This window comes from Mangifera indica, chromosome 3 (genome assembly GCF_011075055.1).
Source record: "Mangifera indica cultivar Alphonso chromosome 3, CATAS_Mindica_2.1, whole genome shotgun sequence".
NCBI lineage: Eukaryota > Viridiplantae > Streptophyta > Magnoliopsida > Sapindales > Anacardiaceae > Mangifera > Mangifera indica.
The window spans coordinates 9,350,843-9,361,154 of NC_058139.1; the positions used below are offsets into that span (position 1 = coordinate 9,350,843).

The 10,312-nt window shown below is 33.9% G+C and overlaps 1 protein-coding gene across 1 annotated transcript; it reads right to left on the reverse strand.

Annotated features, from left to right (window-relative positions):
- Window positions 1-372: 372 nt before the first annotated feature.
- LOC123211694 (protein NETWORKED 1D-like) lies at window positions 373-7,342 on the reverse strand. The gene is made up of 4 exons (XM_044630525.1): window positions 7,141-7,342; window positions 6,501-6,756; window positions 2,426-6,093; window positions 373-1,856 (listed from the first exon to the last, which is right to left on the reverse strand). The coding sequence occupies exons 2-4, from the start codon at window positions 6,604-6,606 to the stop codon at window positions 654-656; spliced, it is 4,977 nt and encodes a 1,658-aa protein (XP_044486460.1). The 5' UTR covers window positions 6,607-6,756; window positions 7,141-7,342; the 3' UTR covers window positions 373-653.
- Window positions 7,343-10,312: the final 2,970 nt, after the last annotated feature.

Consider the following 10,312-nt stretch of genomic DNA (forward strand, 5'->3'; position numbering starts at 1 on the left):
TCCTAAATCCCGAGTCCGAAGTTATGGGCCAGCATGGTGAGACCTTGTTTTAAACAGTATTGTGTTGGTTTGGGACTCTTCTTGGGGTTTGAGAAGACCACCAGGTTCTAAGTTATGGATCTAAATTTATAACGTTGGCTTGCCTTATGAATGAAAAGAATTATTGACATTCCACTACTAAACCAAAATATATATGTTTATATTAAATTATTAAAATTAAAATTTTAATTTCTTGAATAAATACCCTTACATGGTTTGTTTGCTGTTTTGTGTGAAAATGTGGCTGAATCCTAACACAGACATTCATTTTGCCATATATAATAAGCACAGCTAGGGCTAGTGATACTGCATAGACCAAAGTGACAATTCGGATAACCATAACCTTTGAGAATATTGTTTCCCAGTGAGACCCATATTATTGATTAAAAAACACATGAAAGAGAGGGGATTGAAAAAGAAGCTCAATAAACACAGCTTCTTTTAGTTATATGATGCCTAGCATTTACAGCAGGATCTCTAAAACTAAAGAAGAAGACAAGATCCTCCCTAAGTAGATAAAAACTTGAGTTCTAAAAGATATAAAAACATGGAGTTCTAAGCACCACTAAAAAGGAAAAATCTAGCTGATTATGTGCCTATGAAAAGTGATTAACTCAATCCCCCTTTGTGGGAGGGTGCACACAAGCACAGAAATTAGCCCTCTTCTTCTTCTGGATTTTTCTTGTTGCACTGCCATAAAGATAGTCCCGGAGAAGAACTCTTGATTTCCTTTCTGTGATTCTGGTCCTTCCTCTGCTCTCTTTCTCATCATCAAGTTTCAACAACATGAACTGGATTTTCTGCACCTCCAACTGCAACTGCCAGAGTTTTTCCGATCCTCTTCTCGCCTGCTCTGAAATTCTGCGCCTCCTGACACTCCCATTTTCAACTGATTCCATTGCAGATTTTCCATCAAAAGACTTGGAAGCATCTTCAGCATTGGTGATCAATTTGCGATTGGCCTCAAACAGCTTCAGGATAGCTTCTTCAGCTTCATCCAGCTCCTCCTTAACAGTATCATACTCAATTCCCTTTTCCTTCATGCCCTTCTCTGAAATCTCTAACTTCCTCTTCAAATCTTTCACAGTGATTTGAAGGTTTGTCAACTTCTGTGCATCAGAATCAAGTCTTTCAAGAATTTTCCTCTTTCCACCTTCTTTTCGAGAGTCCGAAAATCTCTTAGAGATCTGTAATTTGTCCACCCCCAACTCCTTCTCAACCAAAAATTCAATAGTGGGATTTTTACTCTGTTGTTGCTTCACTGATTTGATCTGGCGGTCAGCTAATGCTGTGGCAGCCTTTTGAGTCTTTCCGACTTTCAGATTGATGCTGCTACCTTGGTCGGTAGTTCCCCATAACTCAAGCATCTGATCATCAGAATCAATGTGCTCTCTTCTGCTTTTCCCATAGGATGAACACTCAGATACTTGATCAAGCATAATGTCTTTCGTCATCATTTCACTCCCCTCTTCAGAGATTTCAGGTGTTGGTTTCTGCTGTTTGAGATTGTTAATAAGTCCATCCCCTTGCTCCAACTGTCGATGTTTCCGATGCTTGCATGTTCGACCACCTGCTTGATGAGAATTGCTTCCAGATTTTAACTCCTCAATCTGTTTCATTGCAGCTTCTAGTTTGAATTTGGCATTTAAGTTATCTAGCGTAGTGAGTCTTTCCTTCTCTATAACAGCCTTTTCGATAGCTTTAATTCTCATCTGCAAATCCTGCAGTTCTGCAATACCATCTGGCACTGTAGCAATTTGATTCTCACTTGTTTGTTGACAGCTTTTAGCTTTTAGGTGATTCCCCAAATCATCATCCTAAATAAATGGGAATATAAACCGTGAATTGACAGATGAAATTTAAAAGTAGACAATATATTTGTCCTGATAGGCTCTGCATGAGAACCAATTGATGCTTTAGAGCAAATGTTATTGAAATTATAAAATAATTTCATAAATATAAAAAGCAAAAAAAAAAAAAAAAACATATTTCATACATAAATTGCATCTTAAGACAACAGTAGACAAAAGCCAAAGAAGCACCCCACAAACCCAACCACAATTCTAAAGGCTTTGTCAAATGAAATTGCAACGAGTTGTTAAGCCAGTCAGGAAATGTGTCTGCCCAAAAAAGGATGAGCTAGCAGTTGGGATAATTATTTTTCCAGGGAAAAGTTTTACTTTAAAAGAGATCCTAATTGAAAGCTAAATCAAGCTTCAAGAACACAGATATTACATCAGAAACAAAGTTGAAGCAGCATTAATCTGTAGTCAATTTTGTGAAACCTGAATAGTATATATGATGCAATTTTTAAAGTTCATGTCATTTGACATCAAGACTTCATTTCAACAGTAAAATAGAAACTAGATAAATAAATTATCATTACCTTTGCTTCTTCATTGTCAGCTTTATGTCCAAGAGTATGATTCTCAAGAGACCTTATATATTGCCCCAAAGAAATGACTACTGGTATAGATGCAGCAAACTGAGCTTTTAGTCCTCCAATTTCACCTTCTAAAGTGCTAACTCTTTCTTTCAATGTGTCAATCTGAATATCTTTTGAATTTCTTATGTCTTCAAGATTCTCACATGCTTTGTTAAGGTCATGACTCTTTTCTTCAAGCACTGCTTCAAAGGCCCTGCAGATTTGCAGTTCACTAAAGAATGTAGCAGCTTGAGCCTCCCACAGTTGACCCTCATTTCTTGCCTTTTCAAGTTCACGATTCAAACTTTCCTCCCTATGTTTGATTTCTTCAAGTTCCTCACGCAACTTCCCAAGTTCAGTCTCCAAGTTCAGATTTGCTCCCTGAATACAACTTGTCTCCTTAATATGATGATCATAGTCTTCAGATAGTTTCAGAAAATGCTTCTCTTGCTCTTCTCGTATCATCTTAGCTTCATCATACTTGTACTTCATATCCTCCATTATCTTATGCAACTTTGTTTTCTCATCTCGTACTGTGTTCAGCATCTTTCCTGCCTCCATAAGCTCGTCTTCCTTTTGCAACAGCAGATACTTGGCATTAGAAATTTCAAGATTCAACTTATCAGACCGGATCCTAAACTCTACAGCAAGGGTGTTTTTCTCATTTGCAAGATTTTGTGCCTCCAGTTTCAGTTGCCCAATAAATGCAATAAGTAATGCTTTCTCAATGACCAACTGTTGATTCTCATCAAAGGCCTCAGAAAGAGATAGCTGCATTTTTTCAAGTTTGGCATGTATATGGTTCAGAAGTATCTGGTCTTGCTCAAACTTAGCTCCACACCCATAGTCTACGTCAATCTCAAGATTAGTTAATACCTGATAAAGCCCCAACCTCATTGCTTTAATTTGATCAACCAAGCATTTAATCTCCTCCTGCTGTTCAAGGTTTTCATGTTCCAGAGTATAGATGAGTTTCTCTGACAATTTGGATGCTTCTAAGAGCTTTTGACACTCAAACAGGAGGGTGAAATTCTTTTCTTCCAGATCTTGCAGACATTTCTGCAAGACAAAAGTCTCAATCTGAGCATCCACAGCAGCTTTGTCTAGTTCCTCTTCAAATGCTTTCTTCCTGAGTTGATCTTCTTCTTGTAGAAAATTGATCTGCAATTCCATACTGGCCACTCGGCTTTCATACAAACGGACAATGTTAGTGTGTTCTTGCTCGTCAACATCCAAGGAAGCCTGCAGCTCTTCTACTTTTTGAAGTGTGTACTCTCTTTCTTTCTCCAGACCCAAATATCTCTTGTCTAATTCTCCATATCTTTTCGCCAAATCTTCTAGCCCTCTCTGAGAAATGTCCAACTGAGAAACTAAGTTTTCTCTTTCATTGAGTAAACCGGACTTCTCATTATCAAGCAACAGGCATGAATCTTCTAAGCTCTTTGATTTTACCATTAATACTTTCAGTTCAGCATTAGCATCTAAAAGGGAATTCTCCAGAAAAGTGTTCTTCTCTGAAAGTTTCTCTAAATTTTTGGTTGTAATCTGTAACTGAGAAATCAGTGAGTCCTTCTCAGCAACAAGAGTAGATTTTTCTCCCAACAGACTTTGACAGACTTCCTCTAAAGCCTTCACCTTCTCTCTGACACCTTCTAACTCAGCATTCAAATCTGAAAGGGAGTTCTCTAGAATAGTATTTTTCTTGAGAAGTTTCTCCATAATTTCCAGCTTCTCCAAAAGAACAACCTTTTCACTTCTGTCACTCTCATAGACCTCTTTTAGCTTTAAGTTCTCATCCTGCAATTCCTTCACACACAACCCAAAGTTCTCTGGATTTAAGGAGACTGATTCCACCTGTTCCATCATTGCCTGGTGCTTCTTGTTAAGTTCATTCAACTCCTCTTTCAGACAATAAATTTCTTGCTGGAGAGCATTTCTTTGGTCAATTCTAAGTTCAACTTCTGCTTCAAGTTTCCCTATTGTTTCCCTTAGACTGAGGATCTCATCTTGCAATTTTTTAATTGACATGGCTGAAGATAAGCTGAGCTCATTCAGGCCTTTGTTTTCCTCCTTGACCCTCTCTATTTCTTCTTGTAGACATTGATTATGACTTTCCATGTCCTTCAAAATTTGAAACCTATTCTGGAGCTCTGCAGCCAGAGTTCTCAGTTCTTCCTGAGATTGGGAGTGCAAATGTTGCAGAGTCTGGAAAGCAGTTTCAGCCTCCTCAAATCGCAATCGCTCTTCGTGGATGCAAGTCCATAGTCTTCCCAGCTCCTTTTGCTTCTCTGTCAGTTCTTGACTGTGACTACCCATCTTTTGTACCATGGACTCCAATTCAGTGTGCAGAGTCTGATTTGATCTCTCTAATAGAAGATACTTTTCTTCAGCACCCTTTAGCTTTGCAACCTCATCATCTAACTCAGAGCCAAGCCTTTGGACCTCATCTTCTGCATTTGCAAGCTTTCGCTCTAGGCCAGAAATTGTCTCTAGGCACTGCTGATATTGAAGAGCCAAAGCTTCTTTCTCTTCAGTTAGTCTTACAAATGCTTGTTTCAAGCTTTCAAGTTCACTTGCAGCTTGATCAGCAACATCGTTGATCCTTCTGGCATCTTCCTCAGCACGCTGTAGCTTATTCTCCTGATCAGATATAATCTTCAAACATTCTTCATGTTTAAAAATAGCAGCCTCTTTTTCAGCTTCTACTCTAGCAAGTTCTTGTTTTAGGGATTGAGCTTCAGTTTCAGCTGTACATACACGCTTATTAAGTTCTCCAGCATCAGTTGCAGCATGAGAAATATTTTTCTCCAGGTTAGATATTTTATCCAGGCACTGCTGGTATTGAAGAAAATTAGTTTCCTTTTCAGCATGCAATCTGGAAAGGGCTTCCTTGAAAGTTTGAACATCAGCTTCAGCTCTGCTGGCTATTTCACTCAGTCCCTTGGAATCCTCTTGAGCACGAGAGACTTCTAACTCCAAATTAGATAATCTCTCCAGACTCTGTTGATACTTAAGTAAGCCAGCTTCCTTTTCAGCTTCTAATTTAGCCAGGGCATTCTTAAGGGCTAATATTTCTGACTCAGCTTTCCCCACTCTGTCAGATTCAGACAGATTCAGATCATGACTTCCATTGTTTTGAGCTGGCTCTTTCTCCTCTGAATCATGAAAATCAAGGCCTTTTCTAGCTCGTCCTTCTCCAGAACCAAACAAATCGTTGAACTGTTTCAAATCCATTCTGGCTGTTACAGAATCAGGTTCATCAGTAAATGCTCCATTTCTTTTTAAGGCATGGAGATGAGATGAAGAGAGCCCCAGCGAATCATTCGGCAACTCATCAGGGTCAACCAATTCACGTGCATGAACCATCTCAGGTGTACGGGGATCTCCATCATCACCCAAAGCAAATGGGATTTGGTTGGGAAATGCTTCTGCCATTGTCCGATGAGCCTGGCGGAGTGCCCCAGTTGCATGATCATATCTTTCAGCCAAAGCACGGTATGCCCTGTAAAACTCTTCAACCAATTTCATAAGCTCAGGCCGCTTCTTAAAGTACAATTCTGCCCTCTTTGCGAAGGAATCAGCATCTTCTTCAATAACCCTGATCATTTGTTTGACTTTGGCATCCATGTCTGTTTCAACAGTAGAATATTTTTTACATCAAATCACAGGCAGGGATCAATAGACAAAAGGAAATACATCAAGAACAAACTTCATGAGAAGCAACAAGGATATCTCAAATAAGTAGGATATCATTAAAGTCTAGTGATAACATGATACATCCTGCACAGTTTCAAATTGTTTCAAGAGCATTCATAACTTAACATCTTTAGATTTTTTTTTTTTTCTCTCAAAGCACAATTATCCCATACTATAACCTTAATAAAGAATTATAAAACTTACAACTGTCTCATACTAAAAATTTCAAAAAGAAATGATGGAAAGAAAGCCTAAATGCCCATAATTTTGAGATACAAGACTGAAGCAGACATCTATAAAAAAATAAATGCAAATTAAACCCATAAGAAACAAGTAATACCAGTAAGATTCTCCTGAAGCCATTTGGAATTTTTCGGGCTTATGTGGCTATCCCACCACCAAGAATACATTGGTCTAGAATCCGCCTGTGCCACGCTGCTCGCCATGATCCAACCAAGTCTAACTCTGATCACGCCAAAACGTGATCCCCACTCAACACCCCAAATTCAGGTAATAAAAAATGGATCAAATCCACAAATAGATAATTGAGAACTGGTAGATAGATAAAAGATCTTTCAATCTCTCACTCCTTGTACCTACAAAATAAGACAAATTCAGTCTCCAAATCAGCCAAAACTACAAAAGATCAAACACTCAAAACAACAAAACTGAAAGATCACTCAATTACCTGACCAATAAACTTCAGGTCCAACTATAATACACAACTACAAAATATAAATATAAAAGCCTAACCTCAAAATATGTACAATTAACCTGATCGTTAAATACACAAGAGACGATCAAACAAAGAAATTGAGAAATTGGTTAACAAAAATAAAAAAGTTGAAACATTTCCAGTGTATTACAAATTCACACATATTTTCAATACCTTACATAAAAACTACTAGGTGAACATTGACATTCACAAAAAAGTAACGAAACAAATAAAAAATTCAAAAAAAAAAAACTGAAAAATTTACCAATTACTTGCAGAATCAAAATGGGAGTTCACAGTCTTCTATTATAGCTTCAGCTGCTACGGCTTTCCTCTCAACCCATGTCGGTTAGATCTCTGAATGTCACTTTTTTCATTTCTCTCACGAGATGTTTTTGCTTGCTTTTTTATGCTGCCTTTGGTCCTGTCAAAAGAGAAGTGGTTGCAGAGGCCGTAAAACTGCCTTTGATTTTTTTTTTTTTTTTAAATGGCTTTATTCATTAATTACTGGAAAATTTAGAAAATTGCCGAAAATGGAGTTTTAAAAATTAAAACACGAGTTAATGTTAAGATGGTCTGAAATGACAAGTTTGTCCTTATTGTTTAGATAAGATTTCAAACATGTCTTTCCTTCCTGTTTTGTTGCATGCTTTTGTTACAAATGTTCTCAATTGTACAATTTGGTAATTGCATCACTAGATGAGATCAGACGATATCATTCTTTTTTCAATATTACTGTTTTAAATATTAATTCAATAAATATTTAATATCTAAAAAGGTTAGTCAATGATTAGATTAGACCGTTATTTTTTCCAATTTTGCTTTCTGTTTTTCAAAAATTTAAAAATTAAAAAAAAAAAAACCAGGCGCCCAATTAAATGCTTCAAGTAAACTCTCTCAAGTCTCTAAGTAGTCGTTAAAATTAAGTGTTAATGGTACGACGGGTATTTAGAAAAAGAGAGCAGGGTGTTTTTGGTATTTCGAAGATTGGAATTTTCAAAGCTCGGCAAATTGACACGGTGTCATTCTTTTGCAAAGGTGGGCGCCACTTAAATTCCGTTACGACCACGTGTATTTTCTTAATTTATTCGCTTTTGTATTTGTTAAAGACTAATCACTATTGTTAATTCAAGTAAACCATGAGAAGAAGGCTTGGAATTTGCAGTAGCCGAGCCAAGACAAGACGCAGACTGGCAGAAGTGTCTTCAATCTTCCACCAAAACATATATTATTATAAAAAGAAAATTTAATCATAATTAAAAATTGATGACAGAGATTAGAGAATGTTTAGAGAGGAAAGAGAGCCTTAATGATAACGTAAGGTTGCAGTGACAGAGAAAGAGGCCCCACCAACATGATGTGTTATTATTGATGCATATGCCTAATTTTAATTTAATTAATCTTCATTACAAACTTTAGGTAAATGCTCTGAAATGTTGACTAATCACTAATAATTCTTGGATATAATTAAAACGGTTATTTTTTAGTAATATTATATATATTCACTTTAAATATATAATATATATTTATATATATTATCTTATTATTAATTTAAAATCATACAATTATATTATGATATATATATGTGTATATGTTTATATATTCAAAATAAATATATACAGTTTTATTAATTTAATTTCTATCCTTAAGTTAATAATTCAAATGACAAAACTTCTATTTCAAAATGTATGTATTAATTTTCCAAAATTGCAAGGGTGGTGATTAAAAATAAAAATTTTTCAAAGTTTACACTAAAATGGAAGAATAATAAGAAAGTATCATAAAAATAATATATTATCTTTTTTAGTGAGAGTAATGTTCGATGAACTTACAATGATGGAGAGAGTTCAGAAACCTTTGTTAAGCGATTCAATGGTGGTTGAACACCATAGCCAGAGTGATGGTGGAAGATGGCAGATTGGTGGGTAAGAAATAGGATGTTAGGGTTTCAATTTGACCTTGTAAAAGCCTTGCGACAATGGCACAAAGTTTGGAGGCTTGAATTGGTTGTTGAAGGCTTAGCTAAAAGGCATAATTTAGCTTTCCCAACTGAGGGAAACTTGGAAAATCACTTTCCACTTGCTTCTGCATTTGTATGAAGGTATTTTCAACCGTTGATTCATTTCAATCCAATAGTCAAAAGAATTGATGAGATTTTAAAATATAATTATTTTCAACTTTCATCTCATATCCCTTAGATTACAATAAATCTATTTCACTTATGGTAGTAGTTTAATGAAGTAAAATGAAAAACAGAACATAAATTTGTGTACTATATAGAAGAGCATTGCTTATGTATATATATTTTTTATACATAATTTAAATACATAAATAATATGTTGTCATATGTTTCTGTGTTATTTTATATTTAATTCAAAATCATTCAATCACATGATAACATAGTATCTGTATATCCAAATTACGTATCAAAAATATATACACATAATTTTATTAAATAGGAAAATAAATCCATAGAGATTGTGTTTCCATTTAAATCAATGATCATATCCATTTTTTTATATTGATATAAATTTTTTTTAGACAATTAAAATAAATTTTTCCATAATATTATATATATTTCGAGTTAGATATCAACCATATAGAAGATAACGTCATTCAAAATTGTATATAAACAATAACATTTTATAAGATATAAATTATGAGATCATATGCGAAAAATATTTTCTAAACATCAAATTTTACAAATATAATATTATAGCTAATAATTTTTTTATGTTAATTTGGATGTATTTAGTTAATTAAAATTAAATAATAATAATACGATTATGTATTTGTTTAATATAACATATTTAGTCAATATTATCACATAACGAGATAAAATAATATTGTGAATTGTAATAACACTTTTAGATTATTTAAAACATAATTCAAAAGTTTGTAGAATTATTTTTTTAATTATTATGATTATCCATAATGGCATAATCTAATATTACCAAACATGCAATAATTGATTATAAAAAAATTAATTATTTTTATAATCATAATTCAATAATTGTAAATTGTGTCAAATGTAAATATTAAATTATATATAACAAATAAAATTATATCTACTATCGATCAATATTAATTTGTATATTAATAATGATATATTAATATATAATTAAATAATTAAATTAATGATAAAATAATATTTAATAATATAATTATATTATATCATTGTTACTAATATAAAACTTGATATTACTATTACTATATGAATGACAGCATGAATTAGAACACTGTCAATTATATAGGTATTATATTATTCAAATGGCCAAATAATTATTTTTTATCTAAGTTTTAATGTAAAAATAAATATATATCCATAAAAGATAAAAAACTTAAACACCCATTAATAAATTAATTTTTATTAGAATTTTTCATTAAAGATAAAGGTAAAATCGTCATTTTACTATTAAACTCCAAAACATTAAAAA

Coding starts and splice junctions, on each gene's coding strand:
- LOC123211694 (XM_044630525.1), bottom strand. CDS start 6,606: ATGGCGAGCAGCGTGGCACAGGCGGATTCTAGACCAATGTATTCTTGG. Junction 6,094..6,500: donor GCTTCAGGAGAATCTTACTG/GTATTACTTGTT, acceptor CTGTTGAAACAG/ACATGGATGCCAAAGTCAAA. Junction 1,857..2,425: donor CTGACAATGAAGAAGCAAAG/GTAATGATAATT, acceptor CCATTTATTTAG/GATGATGATTTGGGGAATCA.